The sequence below is a fragment of the Sprattus sprattus genome, assembly GCF_963457725.1.
Source record: "Sprattus sprattus genome assembly, chromosome: 12".
Classification (NCBI taxonomy): Eukaryota; Metazoa; Chordata; class Actinopteri; order Clupeiformes; family Clupeidae; genus Sprattus; species Sprattus sprattus.
Window position 1 is genome coordinate 26859415 of NC_137910.1, and position 16990 is coordinate 26876404.

Genomic DNA, 16990 nt, shown 5'->3' on the forward strand with positions numbered 1-16990 from the left:
ATAACACAGGGCAAGAACCATGGTGTACATTATGTTTGACAGAATAAATCACTACCATAAACAGTATATAATCTTAACTTTTTCATGTTTTGAACAGTTTGACAAAATGTTTGGTCTGCGCTGTGTGGTACCTGCAGGGATTTTGATGCAAGAACTGCGTCCCTGTAAATAATTTCCAGTGCGGCATTAACTAACCTGCACCAAACAGTGTTCAAACAATAATGTCTGGTGAATTATCAAACTAATGTAAAGAATGAGTAGGCATTAACAGTTACCCCTGACCACAATAATGCTGTATACGTATAATGCTGTAGAAGTTAAATACTTCATAAAAATGTACGTTCCAGTTGAAATCCACTGCACTTTTTAAAATCAAATTTGATAATTACTCTTGAAGGCCCTCGAACTGTCCTTTCTGTGTGTGCACTCTGTACAGTGTTTGTACAGTCCCCGTTCAGTAAATGGGAGACAAAGAGACTTGGACCGAACCATACATTATTTCAACCAATCCACACATTGATTCAGGTGAACAGAAGAACTGGCTGTTGGACACAAATATCAAATACATTTTGCCAGAATCATAGACTCAACCTTTATGTGAACTAAATTCACAGTTTATATCAAGAAAACCAGATTTTGTGTGTCACTGGATTTATGACATAACAAACGATAAAGTGGAACATGAGCTCAGATCATTTATACATAAAGCAAGTACTGTTTCCAGACCAGTGAGTGAAACAATAATTGGGCAAAAGTAACAGTACAGTGACACTGTAACTTTCGTCTCAATCGATATGATTTTGTAATATTAACTGTGCTTCTTTTATACTCTTGACTGTAAGACCAAATGACTGAGCTTGTGTATAATCACTAAATTTGACATCTGACACAGATGTGTGGCCCTTCAGGAAAAATAAATGAATCCTGGAATTGCTTTTCTTGTAATGTTATGGCATTTGGAATCATCAGAAAACAATCCTCTCCCGACCCTTCCAAAATTCACTTGCAATATGCAACAAATATATTCATCATAACCACATTCAGCGTTATGCAAGCAACTTTCCAAGGACAAGGAGATTTCATTTGCAAACACTCTTGTAATGTACACAACTGATTGAGGCTCATCACAGAGGCAGAAAATAAACAAAAAAGAAAATAATAATAAATATACATCATTGGAAAGTGCGAGGCTAAAACTAAAACTGTTGAGCACAATATTGCACTAAGTTGTAGGATAAAGCTCAGAACCTGAAGTATAACCAGGGTTTTTCTGTGAGTAGTCTGCCAAACACGAAGAAGCAGGTTAGGAGTCCTGCAATTTGCGTTCCAATTCTGAGAACACTCTTGTGCTGACCTCATCCATTTCATCTTCAACCTATGAAAGGAGACAACACTTGAGAAAAAGGAACACATGTCCCCCAATAGAAACCTCATCATCATCACTCTGATATCGATGGTATGACTCAAAACAATTCATCATCACTACATAGACAGTTCCTTTATTCATGACATCGAACCATGCAGGGACACCATGTCACATACGGCATTCCAGAATGTTAAGATAACAAGCAGACTTTTACTTCACCCAATGAATGAACATTCAGATCGAAGGGGATTGTACTTTCAGTTTGTGCGAGCAGCAAACTAGTCATCGCTATGTCTTTTTTATCAGCACTTGCAAAATATACCTGATGTTCAGGCAGGCAGAGGTCCAATCAGACACAATTATGCAGGCAGGCAGAGGTCCAATTATGCTAGGCTAGGCAGGCAGAGGTCCAATCAGACACAATTATGCAGCAAATCAACCTACTAGCCATAATCGTTTCCATCCTTAACAAACAGTGTGATACGGAATGAGGACTTTTTTCTATTTATCCAAACCAACATTTATTGTATCACTCATCTTTGCCCTACATCAGGTCCACACATCTCTTACCTGCACCACCTCATCCACTTCAGGTATGTAGAACTGCAGCATGTTCTGAATGCCATTTTTCAGGGTAACTGTGGAGCTAGGACAGCCTGTGCAGGAGCCAACCAGTCTCAGCTTCACAGTCCCATCTTCAAACCCCTTAAAGATGACGTCACCTCCATCCTCCTGAACTGTGGGCCTGTGGAAAAGAAGCACAGAGGAAGCCAAAACAAAACATGTGGACAAATGTTATCCAAATGTTATGTGCATTCTGTACCACTAAATATAATGTCTTTCTACTCTCCGGGCCTTTATCAGTTCTTTCCCAAAGTTCTTTAAACAAAGATAATCCAATTTTCCCTTATTTTTTGCTCCAAGAGTGAGTCATTTGGATTACAAGACTGTTGCAAAGGGTTTCAAAAGCATGGCTGTTTTTCACACAAAAAAAAATCTGAAAATGGGAATCCTACCTGATCCTGTTATCCAGGAGCTCCTTAATCATTGAAACTATTTCATCATCCTCCTCAGAAAGACCTATGGAAACAACAACCAAAATTGGTTGTTCCCAAACAGAAAAAAACAAACTTCTGACCACTCCCACGATGAACACTGCTGGAGCAGAAAGCCCTCCAGCAACCAAACAGAGAAACACAAACGTACTGTTTTCTGAGTGAGCCAGTGTAGCTCCAGTTGTAACGGGTTCTCCACTCTCAAAGAATGTTGTGATTACTTCAATAGCATGTCGCTTGACATCAGTCCACTCAACATCATCATCTGCCTGTGGATTACAGATGTTGGGAGAATGACAAAAGAGCCTCACAGACTACCAAAATGAAGTGACATCATGCATTAAAGAAAACGTATATTATCATGGAAATGTTAGAGCAGTAAAAACTCATGCATGCTTATGTGTAGTTTTTTGGAGACCTTTGTCAAGGTAATGAAATCAGGCCCGAAGAAGACACTCTTCACTCCTTCAACCTGAAATAGATTGCTGTGGGCGGGCATATCATTCTGTTACAACCTTTAAAATGAATATTTGTAAAGTGACTGTGGATGACATATTGTACTTTTAGAAAAAGGCCATTTTAAGTGCACCAAGTGCAATCAGTTCCACAGGAACAGTGACATCACACCAGTTCAGATAAATACAGTGTTACATGACTAATCTCAAGAAGTAGCCACGATCATCAAGTAAAAAACACAAGGTTAATTTACAGATAATACAGAATGTTAGTAGATGTAATAGTGTAATACAATGTTACTTGCCTAGCCAATGAAGAGCAATCTGCTGAGCTGGAAGTGGGGAAATCTATTGTTCCGGTTCCTAAAACAGGTTTACCAGGTATGAACTTCAGACTTCTGGGGTTCGGTGTATCTTGCGTTTGAATGGACAAGCATCGCACTGAAGTGAACAAGTAGAGAGAATCTAAATACATTGTCTGACACTGATATTTAAGTTAACATAACTGTTTGCCTGATGATTTGTTCAAGTGTTAGGTATGAACTGATAGCCTGTGTTTCACCAAATTCATATATTAGTTGTAGAACCCATGTCATTTGGTAACATTTGGTGAAAAATGTATAGCTCTTGCTTAAATTGCTTTCCTATGGGAAAATGTTATATGAGACAAACAGATATAATAACTACATGGAGATATAATGTTCTTATTATTCTACAACTCTGGCAATACAACCAGTCAGTCCCAAAAATAAACACATACCACTCCTAGACACATCCTTACTTGCAAACATGTTAACCGATCCCCTTGAAAGTAGCAGAGATTTTGTAAAAAGATGGGCAGCACACAGGGAGAGGCACCGATTTCTCTCCGTAACTGGATACCTGAGACAAACGAGAAGCTCGAATCATATCACGTATATTTAAATACATAGCTATGGAACTCAAGCTACTACCTTGTCCTAAGCAATTTTTACTGACTTATGTTATCATTGGGATATGGCATAGGCCTAATGCAGAACTGTGAAAAGCCTAATGTTATAACGTCAAGTAGTTTTTAAAACTAGAATGTGCAACGTTAGACGGAGCTTAAGCAAAGCATCTGTGAGCTTCTAGAAATTACCCATTCATAGGTAGAAACTTAAACATGTAAGGCCTGACGTTACGTTAGTTGGTTCATAGATGAAAAACAAGTTTTAGCTGGGCAGATCAATGTAACGTTACTACTAACGTCTATGCTATTAGATAGGGTAAGCTAACTAACCGAATAAATTGAAGTAAAACACTAAGGTTATATTTATTAATGTACTTTTCGAAAGAACCTTAATATCTCAACTGCGCAATCAACGAGTGAGAGCCTGGGATTACAAGTTTAAGATAGTGAGCTCAGCCGTTTAGGATGGCTGGCTACTGTTAGCAAGCTTGCTATGCTGGGTCAGACATCTGACGTTCAATAAGGTAACTGCTGGTTTACCCGCTAGCATGTACACTTTCTGAGTTCGCCCTTACTATGGTACAACATACTCCAGAGTAATAATGAATCTTATCTTGTATGTTTTTCTAACTTTTACAAACGTTACAAACGTTAATGTAAATTTGTGTTTTATACCTGTAATTGTGTATAACGGAGCGAGAACGTAGTAACCGCCAAAGACTCCATCTTACGGTGGCCGCCATTTCAATTGTTTTGAAATTTAGGACCCAAAGTCTACCTCATATTCCCCAAAAACATGTCTTAATTGGATAACTTTATAGTGTTGTAAAATGTATTTTATTTATAAATGGGTTTATTCACCAAGTTTACATTGTAGTATCACTTTACTATTTCGGGGGATAATGGTCCTCAGTAAATTAGTTGTAGGCATCTTAGTGGACATCTATGTTCAGAACTAAATTATGCCTAGGTGTTGGGTGTTAATTAATTGGGAAATTTGGGTTTAGTTTGGACCTTGCGTTTTGATTTCTTGCAATTTTGCGTAAGGAAATCTAAAATCATGTGAAATATCTAGCACAATCTCAGATCAGAGTGTCTGAATTGTAGGTGTACCCACTGATAATGTTAAGTATCACTTGCTGGTTTACTGCAAAAAGAGGGGAAGAGAGTCAACAAATATGAATTATGACAGCACACTTAAACATGTGAACTCATCATTACACCTCTTGGCCAGCTTACCATGGTGTGATTGAGTAAAGCTGGAGTAGGGAAACATTTCAATATGGTCTGTTGTGTCCAGCAGGCCTAACTGGCTTTTGTGGAAACCTGTTTGGAGATGACTATGTCAAGAGAACATTTCAAGAATGCCATTCACACCCACATTTTCTTAATCCAGTCCTGTAACAATTTGTTGTCTAAAACGGCACAAGAACTGGTAAAGATAATTATAATTGCGCACTTTGTTGATTCACCTCTGATATGGACTTCGAGACAGAGTGTACGGCAAAGTAGGGAAACGAAAGGCTTTCCTCCTAACTGGAGCTGTAGAGCATGATTGGCTGTTTTGTGTTGTCATAAAGCAAACATGATGATAACGTTAAGTGACCCACCCCAAGTTTCCCTGTGGCTGTTTTCTGACAGGGCAGGAAGGTTCCCCACAAGGAGTGGCCAAACAGGCCCGGCACATTAAAGCTGTTGTAGCATAGAAAGTGAAGAATGCTGCTTTTCTGTGAGGACGCAAGTGTCTGTCTGCCTACATGTCCTTGTACCTCATCCAGAACTGAATGACAGGGAACATATTTGATTGGGGTGCAGCAGTTAGCATGTCAACTGAGGCGGTCAAATGACTGGTGTGGAAAAACTGAAAATACATTCCTAGTCCTACACCCAAGACATACATTGTTTCGTGGAATCTCTGAATATCAACACAACAAGAAATGGTCTTCTGGATTATTATCCCTTTCACACTCTCTGCTGTATCATTTTTGGGGTCCTGGACAGTGTAAGTGATCCTCTTCTGAATTATAAGTGTTTCAGTGTTTGTTATAGCTTGAAACAGATCCAGTACATTTGTCTTGTCACTACAAAACCTATGATAATTGTTGCAGTAACACTTCATCTTTAGTTTAACAATCTGTGTAATTGATTATTCTTTCAATTGGAAAAAGTAAATCAATCTGGTTTGGTCAGAAAAATGGGTGGTTCTGTTACAAATAATGGTCAATATTAAAGTAACAAGTTTATAAATGTGTAGGTTAGTATCAAGCACAAGGAAACTTTATCAAATTTGATGATTAATACCTTTATGAATGTGATGAGCCCAGATGAGTATCTCAGTAATTTCAAAGTAAGTTCTCAAATATAAGAACCAACCTAATTGTTAATATTATTTGTCCTATGTTTGAAATTGTGGCTTTTAAACCTGACATGTAAGTTCAGTGTATGTTAGCGAAAATAATTCAGATCTTATGCAACAAATACATGTATATTTCCTCGATTTCCCCATTATATACAGTAGGCAGACAGGTGACTTTTGAACCTGTTGATAATATTAATTCTCTACTAACAGCTGCTTGTGTACACATCCTTAGCCAACATTAATTGAGTTCCTGGTTATTCATTAAACCGGCTGTGACTCTCCAGCATTGTAGCATTGGAACTGGATAGACATCAGACACCTCTTAATTTGACTTACCAGAATACAACTACAGGCATGATTTATCCAACGTTGTACAGATTTTGAGTGTTCTCTGATTTTCCTTTTAATCTCTTAGATATGCACTGGCACTAGGAAATGGTCATGTGTGCTCACTTAACAACTGGTAAGTAAAGCCTCTTTAAACTTACTTCAAGCTAAAAGTGTTTAGTATTAATGATACTTTGATGATTACCACAATAAAGTTGGGGAACTGAATGACTTTCATATTTGTAGGGAATACAGGAACTCATGCCAGACAAATGATTCTGGATGCTGTACAACCTTTCATGTCCCTACTATAAGGTAAGGAAGAGTGCACTGGACAATGTCCTCACTTGAAATGGATGCTTTTTCATAATCCAGGTTTGTGATGTAAAAATTGTGATTTATACTTAATCTTTGTTAACCCCCCCCCCACCCCCCCACTATAGCTGGAGCGGTACTAATGCCCCGGAAAACTCCCTTTTCTCCGCCACTATTAACGCAGGAGCATTCTTGTGTGAGTGCATTCTCTGAGAGCACAAGTTACACAAGTTGCAATTTTTTCTTCACCATGCTTATTGTCCTGTCTTAAGTGATCATTCACAGTTCAGTTTGTACTAGCAACATAACTGACTGAAATTTTCGTTGTCTCTCGAAGTTCTTGTGTTTAGCATTTTTCACCATGCCCACATCCTGGATAGAAACAGCAATCAGTCTCTCCTCGCTAAAATCTCCCTGGTCTTTGGCTGCGTGTCGTCATGTGGGGCCTTTGTGGCAGGGAACTGCAATGTAAGTGCTACTGGGTGTAGGATGGTCACACCCTTTTAATAAACACAAACAAAACTGACAGGTGTAAAGAACACCCGTTTGAATTTGGCAAAGGACAAGAGGATTCATTTCTGGTATGGGAGTTCTGTGACTGATATCTAATAAAATGGTCAAGTGTAGCAAGATCAAGTAACAGCACAACACAACAGAAGAGAATTTGTCATAATTTGCTTTGAACCTGGCCTTACAGCATAACTCTAGACTACCACTGCTTAACTGCAACATGTTGGCGGCGGTTCAAATCCTACAATAACCAGCTGTTATAAGATAATGACTTGCAGCGATACTTTTCCTCTAATTCCTGTGTCTTCTGTGTCCTGTAGCCTGGTCAGCTAAGCATGCTGCACTACCTGGGTGCCGCTGTGAGTTTCACGTGCCTGTGTTTCTACTGCGTCCTCCTCACCTCGCTCACTAACAGGTGCCTTCTCACCGGACTGGAGCGCTACCTCTACCCAGCACGCATCATATCTACAGTCGTCCAGGTCTCGGTCACCATCCTCTGTATCCTTTCACAGACAGCTGTAAGCCAACAGTCAGTTGTGCATTACATTCTCCAGTGAAAACATGAAAATTGATTAATTTCAGGGAGATATAATATTTTGAGACAGACTAAAGTAAGGTACAATCATAGTGTGGTTAATTACAAAATGTTCTGATCTTCAACTGTAGTTCTTGTACCTAATAGAAGGTAATCTTCAAAAACTGTCATCCTTGTCCTTAACTTGGCTCATCAGATTGCATATTCTTTGCCCAAGAGGATTACTTTTACAAACATATTTCTGCCATTTTTGAGTGGACGCTCAGTGTGAATATTGAAGTGTTTGAGCTGAGCTATGTGGTGGAGTTCTACTTTTTCTCATCATCAATGTTGACTACGCTCCTGGAAAGAAGGGGTGAAGAAAAGCCCCTCATTTTGGCTTGAGGCTAGGGCCTAATTTGGAGTACCATTTTCCTTTATTTATGTTTTTTTATTTTCCATCACCATGTTTACCAAAATGGATTACCTTTCAGACAGAAAATCTTTGAAATGGGAGTGTGGTAAACTTAGGACCGTTGGATACTACCTATTCAGGAAATATTAACTACAATCGTCGGGTGTTACAAGCATCAGAGAAACTTTTAATTTTGTAAAAGTACACTGGCTGAAATATTTTGAGTACTGTATCCTTGTTGGTCATGTACCTTTGCAAACCATCTTCCAAAAGGTTCTGTAGTGTCAGATATGGGTAGTACATCATTGGAACATGCAGTGCCATCAAAAATAGTAATTTTAAATGTGTTTCCTTCACAAGTGGTCATGACTACACATTACATTTACGTTTCAATTTGGTTGTTAGATGAATGTTTTGAATCACAGGGTGATTATTAGCAGGACTGAATTGGCCTCTTATGGTTATAAAGAACACACCAAGTAACCAGCTGATGAATTGTCAAGACTCACTGGTAGTACTCTGCCTCCAATTTCTTTATAAAGAAATCACCCATGATGATTTGCTGGGCAGAGAACAATTGTAATTTATTTTCCATGTGGTATCGCACTTTCATAAGCTAAATGAACAATGTGTACTGTGATTGCAGATTACACACTTTTCTAATAGTTCTAATAAAATGGTTTGAATCAGAGTTCTGACTTTGTATTTCATCCTGTAACTCAACTTATTTACAACCAGTACATTTTGGTAAGTGTTTTCACCACCTGAATTGTGCATTTTCCCCAACCGATGGATCAGACATTATATTTGAACAAATGACATTTCAGTTAACGTGGTAACTGATAACATGGCTCCTTTTTTGCTTTTGTTTTAATAAATGCTTTGTCTGAAACACCTCAAAACCTGCTTTTGAGTATGTAGTGTATTGTATCTCATATTAGCATCCACTTCATGTAATAATGGATTGAGTTAAGAAAAAACTTTCAAAAAGGAACCAGCGGGTTATCTGCTTCACTATTCAGATATGTAATGCATTTGATTTATCAACAGCAAAAACTGGAAACCTAAATATTTTTACCATTGGTCATGGTAATACTTTTAAGTTTAAACCCTTGTTTCATCATTTCACCTTGACTGTCAAAGGAACCTGTTTGTCAACATAGTTTAAATGTAAAATTGCTAAGGCGAGGTGGCCATTCTTTAGGTCTTCTTCAGGTTTTTTTCTGCAGACAGGTTATTGCTTCAACTGTGCCCTGAAGTCCTTGCGTGTGTAGGGCGTCTACCGTTGAATCATATTTGAACATTGACAGGTGTGTGGGTGAAAAGAGGGAGTGGATTTTTGACTTATTACACGTGAGAACAATAGCTTCTTGTTGACTTAACTATATGCCAAGTTTTGTTGTGAACAAAGAAAACATCAGTGTGAACCCTATTAAGTTAGTAATACGTTCCCTGATAAATGCCATCTGTGCAAGGCATCACATACCTTTCTAGTTTAAAATAGATCTGTTGAATTAAGATTTAGATTTCCCTTAAACCACACCATATTAGATGGAGACAGTGGTACCGATGGAAAATGAAATAATAATTGGAAGGAAAAAACCTCTAGTGTTCTCCCAGAGTACACAAATGGAGACACGTGATTCACATGTTAATGCAAAGCACTTAATCTTTACTTGAAAGGTAATATACATCCTGGAATTACAGATAATAAAGATACAATATGAGCAAAATCAATTCACGATGAGTAGCCTCTTCATTCGCACTGATCCTGATAGTATCGCGAACGTGAAAAAAATGTCTACAGTATTATTAGGAAGAGAGAGAGAGAGAAAAATAACTGTGAAAAGCACACCTAAAAAGCAAGGGTGACCAGGGAGGTTACTGTAAAATATATTGTAAAAAATGTTTCTACATTAAGCAGTAGTCCACATTCCTAATCTTTTCAAAAATGGAAAAAAAGATGAATAATTTCTTTCTTTTATAGTCTTCCTCCCACTTAATAGCTCAACTGCAATGCATGTACCATAAATAGATGTGGGGTTGGGGAACACAAGAATCCAAAACAGTTCTACAAGCAATTCTTTTCACAATTTCAGCATGGCTGAAACAAAAAGTGGTCTCTCCCGGCAAATACCAAACATGGAGAGAAACTTAGGCTAACTTTTACAAACCTTTTAAGATAGTCAGTCTGCAGGTGCATTTGCAAATTCCTCTCATGCCAAACACCTTCAAAATGATACATGTTAAAACTGCTGTGGCTCTTAAAATTGCGGGGTGGATGAAAGTTGCCATTATTCATTCTGTTTGTAAACCCCAGTGGTGACAAATCCCTTATAACACTTTGTAACATGAAGCATGAGAGAGATGACTGGTTAAAGCCAAGAAAGATGGTTTCCTTTAAAAAAAAAAAAAAAACCTTACAACCTCTTTTGCCAGGGATGTGTTGTATTAGTTGTATGTATTTTTGATTCTAAACTGACAAAAGATCAGTAACACCTAGCCCAGTTCTAATATTTTCACTGGTGCCGTCCCTCAAACTCCTAGGCCATTTAGCACCCTTTGATGAGCCCAGATACTGAAGGTGTTCAACAGTCAAGTTTTAAGTTCCACATTTAAATACTGAGTTTTGTGTTTTTCCCCTGCTCTTTCTGTTTAAAAGGAAGGACACTACAGTAGTTGAAAACTCAAAGTTATTAATGTGATGCAATCTGGTAATTTCATAAACCTACAACAACTTGAATTAATCTTCTTCAAACTGAATACATGTTTTTCGTTGTGGATCCACTTTTGCTAGAGGTGTCATCGTGTGACTGGTAGCCGATGATAGTTTTGTTGGGAATACTCAAGCGCTCTTTGTATTGTTGCCTGGAAGAAAGACAGAACATAGTTAATTGTATGGTGATGGAAGGCTCTAAAAAAAAAAAAAAACACTCTAATGACTTGTAAAAAAATTAAGGTATGATTAAAAGCATTTTGCTTAATTTAAAGATAAGGAGTGTAGTTATAATTTCACACATGCATTTAGACCAATTTTCTAGGCATTCAAAAGAAAAAGGCAATCTATTCCATTCAAACTTTAAATAATACACATGTTGTATGTACAAGCAGTAGAACTTTTTGCTTACAAAAAGTACACACGGCAACTTAAAATGTCTGCTGATTAACGTGACCTTCTTGTACCACCTTTGATTCAGCCTAGAGACAGTATCAGAATTTGGCACTGATTTCCTCTGTACCACCTGGGAACTGAATGAAAGTGCTGACTGGCTTCATTCTACTCCAAAAGTACACGTTACTAATGAATGGTAACTTGAAATGGAAAGCTTAAGGCGTATACACAACATCCCCCTCTAGTGGCAAGGCACTAAGAATCCACCTTAACATTTCAACTCAAATATCTCTTGAAAGGTTAGATATTTTTAACCAAGAACCTAAAATGATGATATCGTGCATCATTACACATCACATCAATGAATGTTGTAGTAGTCATCAATACATAGTCCTACAGGTTAATCCTACATGTCACTGTTCTCGAAAACCATATCTGCCTACATATACTGCTTTTGTCACTAATGGTAGTTAAATTAAGTCTTGTAGCACCAGTCTCTTGGTAAAATGACTAGGCAGTAACATGGACTGTCAAACACATGTGATCTGTAAAGACTCTGTAGGCTGCAAAATTGAGCTGAGAGGGGCTAATCAAAATAGACTACACTGATTGGGTGAGCCATATACCCTAGGTGTTACACACTTTGTTTTTCATTTTCAAAACTTGCTTTGCAGGCCCACTTGGCCCCAGTTGAATTGCCCTGAATCACAGTATCTCGACCAGGCCAATCAACATAGTACTCTCTGGGATACAAGCTTGATTCAAAGCAATCATTGACAGCGTGGAAAAACCTGTTTCCACATTTTTTGCTGGCAAGACATCATACATAAAATGAACTGATGCACATGTGAAATGTGTTGGAGGGACTAGTCAGTTCGCTTACCCTATTGTCATGATGGATTCCCTGTTTTGGCAGTTTGCAGTCCAGATGGCTATTTTGTCTCCTTTCGGCCGGACATTGACCACGGCACCACACGCATCTTCACTGGCTTCGTCAAAAGACTCGCCAATTAAACACAAAAGCTGGAATCCAAACAAAATCAGAGACAGGCAGTTTAGACTCTGATGGCTTGGATTGGAACGTTTCTGCTAAGAGACATAGGGACAAGCAGGGCTTACCGTCTCCATCCAGTAGCGGTCAAGGTCATTATGTCTCTGCTGTTTGCTTAGGGTCATCAGCCATCTGCCCCCAAGTTTATTCCTGTCATCCTCCCACATGGGCTTGATGCCATCCTAACATGAGGGACACACGTCAATCACACTGTCCCTTTACTGAGTGCATGCCACAACAAGTATCAGGATTTCAACTCAACATATTTAGACCAAAACATCTAACATCAGATGCAGAGTGCTTTATACCAGTGGTCCCCAACCACCGGGCTGCGGCCTGGTACCGGTCTGTGAGGCATTTGTTACCGGGCCGCACAGAAAGAATAAATCATTTATATAATTTCCGCTGTATTCATTATTAGCGTCTGAGGTGTGTTTTATTTTGAAAAATGACCGGATTTTCTAGGACGTATCATTCGCCTGTGCCTCTTGTCACGTCAAGACGCTTGTCTCGTTCAAGTGATACGTCACTCAAAAAGAATCCCGCAAACTAGCGAAAATGAGTACAAAACTAAAATCTTTGGAGAGCTTATTTGAAAAGGCCCACTAAGGAGTCTACGGCCTCCAAAACATAAAGCTTCTTTTAACAGACAATACCAGGAGTCATACTTAAAATACGGGTTTATCGCAACAGGTGATTCTCACGCAAAAAGTCTGCTCTGTATAATATGTGGCGACAAGCTAGCAAATAAGCCAATGAAGCCTTCAAAACTGCTTCGGCACAGGGAGACCAAGCACTGATTCAGCGTTATGGTGAGTTGAAGTTTTCATGCACTTAACATTCGTAATACAATGGTGTTGGTCGCAAGTTAACGCCACTTCACGTTAATGTTAGCTTTTATAGACTCCATTCTATCAAACTCGCGCTTGCCTCACGGGTGCAATTGATTGATTCACATCAATATGAATGGATGACATGATTTACAAGTGGTGAAAAATTACACCTTGAAGCCGGTCCGTGAAAACCGGTCCGTGGTGCAAAAAAGGTTGGGGACTCCTGCTTTATACCATACATATTTTCAGTTGGACAGAAATATATCCACGTAGCCTAAATCAAATATCACTATTTATCAATATTTGTTATTTATAACTGTGTGTTGTCAGGGTCCATAGAATGGCTTCGGTAGCAAAAGGATCAACTGATAAATAACATAATAGATTACAATAGAAACACCACTAGTATTACCTTAAATAAGCAATAGTCGCAGCCAAACCCCAGTTTGCTTGGTTGCTGTATATGGTTGTATAATCTGGGGGGGAAAAATTTAAATTACAAATCATAGAAAATAAATGAGGATTAGAATTAATTATAAAAACAATATTCTCAATGAATCTTTATCATTTACATGTATTGCTGTAGGATTCCATCTAGTGCCATCAGAGATCCACTCAAATGTAAACAACTTGGAGAGCTAGTTAAAGACTACTTAACACACTTACGCCCAAAAATCCTCTACGGTGTCAAACTTGGCAATCAGACGTAGATTCTCTGTCCAACTTTTGCTCTTGTCATTTTTGAAATACCACAGGGCCCATCTGTGAAGAAACACAACATGGTCGAGACCAGGCATCCCCTGGATGAATTTAAAAAATACTTCACAATGCTTATTTTTTCTCTTTTTAAAAGATTCATATTTTAATCCATGGCATTAGTAGATAATAATATCCAGGACTAAAATCATTTAATGGAAGATATATATATATATATATATATCTCAGTAATAGTTACCATTTATTCAGATGTTATTTTCACCATGCAATTTTTAGTGTGAAATGAGATTGTAATCACTCTTATTACCAGTATATAAGAACATGAATAAATGCATGTGATGTGCTGAACAACAAAAGTCAGCCACCCAACAAATATACCCATTGTTTATGAGTACCATTATTGTCTCATTAACAAACCAAAGGGAGGAGCGGGGGAGGAGAGAGATGGTACAGTCCAAACCCTCATAACCTTTGTGTCAAAACTAACAGACAGACACAAAAGCTGGTCACAAACACAACTGATTGCAATTTTCCATCATTAGATAGGAAAATAACCAACTAAAACTGTCTCTACCGTTGTCCACAGCCTGGCATCATAGTTCCCTGACACTTCCCATAAATCCTGTCCCCAAGATCACGGACCAGCCCTTGCCATTATGCTGCAAGATAGACAAACGGAGTAGCAGGCAGTGCACAGGCGGAAAGGACAGGAAGGTCTGCTCAATGAATGACATCAGCACTTCTGCTCTGCCTGTGGTGGCCTGAATAACTGTTCAATGCCGCTGAGCAGAACACTAACAAAACTGCTGTTTAATGAGGGTCTTTCAAGTGAACTGTCCAAACAGATTCTTCACACTCCTTCCGAAACCCTGTTAACTTCTTGTCTTGATCACTATGATAGACAACCTTTAGAAAACATGGTGATCCATAGCTGACCGTAAATAAAAGTGAGGATTCACTTAATGCTGCAAGTTTTAACTTATGGTACATTTATGGCAATCATTTAGTTGCGGGTTTAGAGCTAATGGGATTTAAAGCTAATGGGATTGACCATCATACACACATAACTATAGATATATTAGAGCAAGAGAGTACAGTCCAACTCTGCTCAGTAATGTAAAAAGAAAAAGGTTACTTTTTAAAATATTACCAAGGTGAAGCTGTCAAACAATGTGAAGGGTGCAAAGCCACCACCTTTTTGGCTATGTAACAAAGAACATTCTAAGACCAGTTCATGTGAGCCCATTTACACACAGAGACAATACCTGTTCTGCAAAGGGTGTTTGATGTACTGCTCAGAACTTGGAACGATGGGTGTAGGTATCTCGGGTGTAGGACCATCTTCAGGTTCACTTTTCTAAATGAAAAGCATCATTAAATACATTAAATACATTTGATGGGGAAAAAAAAAAAGTATTACGACATAATAGTGAAAGTAATGTTAGACTACCGTGGTAATTTTAGAGTCCTCCTCTGCATTAGGTGGTGGTGGTGTCACATCTGAAGTCATTCTATTCTCCTGTAGCCAACACAAGCGTAACGTTTAATGAATGTATCCTCAGCAAGGCTTGTTGACGTTTGATGACATCGTTATTACTTAGTGAGGAAATACCATACATGATACATCAGCAAGTAACTTCAGGCGGAGATAATAGTTAGAATTTGTAACAGTTAACGTTAGCTATAATTACAGCTTTACGTCAAATGATTATTGCTGACAAACACATCTTGACGATAGGTACGGTTATTATGCTGGTATTTCGAGTGTGGCTAACGTTAAATAAGTTATAGTTAGGTAGCTAACAACGGTCCTTTGCAACGTGGTAGAGTCGATGTTACGTTAGAGTAATTTAATAGGGAATTCAAATCAGCAGCAACACCCTCTAGCTAACTAGCTACAGTCTTTGAAAAGGAAATTACTTCACACACCTGAGATGGAACAGCATATCTCGGTACATAAAATCAGTATTATAATATTTTAACATGATTTATGCTGTCATTCGTTTGAAGACCACAAATGATTCATTCAAATTTGCCAGATGTATAAGCTGACGGGTATTGCTAGCAAGCTAAACTTGCCAGATGGCTAGCTAGGTAGCTTGTGAAACTAGCTAGCACGAAACACACGTGTCTAGATCAGGTTTTTTGTTTCACATAACAGAATCCAGCACGACACCGTTTACTTCAATTCCGAGAAATCGTGTCGTTCAGGTATAACACGTGTAAAATATGTGCGGACAGAATCAGCGCTATTCGGCTCCAGTCCCTCCCTGCCAACAAAGTCACCACCAATGCCACCCTTAAATCCATTTAAAACGCTAGCTAACATTGGAGAACATCTTGTTGAAACGCCGACATCACTGCGCTCTTGAAGCTCTTCAATAAATAACTCGTTTTCAATAGGTACGGTGCTTTCTCTAAAAATACTGGATACCCAAATATTTCATAAACTAGTTTATCACTTTCAGAAATCGTCTGGTTCACCAGAATCCTGGAAACCCCGTTCTCTCTTACCGGCTCCGAAGTCGCCATCTTGCCAGTAAAATTCTCCTGTCCGCTCAACCATACGTTGATGCGTCACAAAACCACGAAACGTTAGGAAATCTACGGCAGCGTACGTAGCTCAAGCGTATGTGGCTGCTAGTGGCTGGTGGGAGTCCTGACTCAACGCAATGCAACAAATACACTACCTCTGTGTAGCTACTACTTGGTAAATTTAACAGACATATAGATTATTTTATGTTATAAAGCAGTTTCAATTACTCTTAGTCTGTACAACAACGTGGACTAAGCTCTCATTTGACAGGAGATGCCAATTAGAGCTGTACTCTTCTGCAACAACTTGGATGACTGGACCAGCCTAAACTTCCTTAATTGGTTTCAAACACAACAGACATGAAAACAAAGTAATCCTAACCCTTTTGTTGTTATTTTCCCAAGTAACAACAAAACAGTAAAATAAATACAAATAAAACAACTAATATTATCTGGATCGAAGCCTACAACAAATTTGACACAATTGTCAAACAA

General features: G+C 38.5%; 3 protein-coding genes across 3 annotated transcripts; 1 reads left to right on the forward strand and 2 right to left on the reverse strand.

Annotated features, from left to right (window-relative positions):
* Nucleotides 1-478: 478 nt before the first annotated feature.
* Nucleotides 479-4550, reverse strand: LOC308373256 (NFU1 iron-sulfur cluster scaffold homolog, mitochondrial; the record flags this gene model as incomplete). Its single annotated transcript, XM_080848688.1, has 8 exons — nt 479-1375; nt 1937-2111; nt 2383-2446; nt 2573-2690; nt 2840-2906; nt 3182-3317; nt 3658-3758; nt 4483-4550. The coding sequence occupies 8 exons, from the start codon at nt 4548-4550 to the stop codon at nt 1304-1306; spliced, it is 801 nt and encodes a 266-aa protein (XP_080704814.1). The 3' UTR covers nt 479-1303.
* A 1194-nt stretch (nt 4551-5744) lies between these two features.
* On the forward strand, nt 5745-8237 carry LOC308373262 (transmembrane protein 150A; the record flags this gene model as incomplete). Its single annotated transcript, XM_080848695.1, has 7 exons — nt 5745-5809; nt 6582-6629; nt 6740-6808; nt 6937-7004; nt 7146-7276; nt 7639-7816; nt 8050-8237. The coding sequence occupies 7 exons, from the start codon at nt 5745-5747 to the stop codon at nt 8235-8237; spliced, it is 747 nt and encodes a 248-aa protein (XP_080704821.1).
* Nucleotides 8238-9898: 1661 nt separating this feature from the next.
* eif4e1c (eukaryotic translation initiation factor 4E family member 1c) lies at nt 9899-16533 on the reverse strand. The gene is made up of 8 exons (XM_080848656.1): nt 16475-16533; nt 15411-15479; nt 15226-15317; nt 13910-14005; nt 13656-13719; nt 12479-12592; nt 12243-12382; nt 9899-11115 (listed from the first exon to the last, which is right to left on the reverse strand). Exons 1-8 carry the CDS (start codon nt 16490-16492, stop codon nt 11001-11003), a joined length of 708 nt encoding a protein of 235 aa, XP_080704782.1. The 5' UTR covers nt 16493-16533; the 3' UTR covers nt 9899-11000.
* Between the last annotated feature and the right edge of the window lie 457 nt (nt 16534-16990).

What these genes read in the sequence shown, in the direction of transcription:
- eif4e1c (XM_080848656.1), bottom strand. An exon ending in ACCGTAGAGGATTTTTGGGC is followed by an intron (nt 13,720 to 13,909) that starts GTAAGTGTGTTA and finishes TTTCCCCCCCAG; the next exon opens with ATTATACAACCATATACAGC. An exon ending in ACCGCTACTGGATGGAGACG is followed by an intron (nt 12,383 to 12,478) that starts GTAAGCCCTGCT and finishes TTTGGATTCCAG; the next exon opens with CTTTTGTGTTTAATTGGCGA.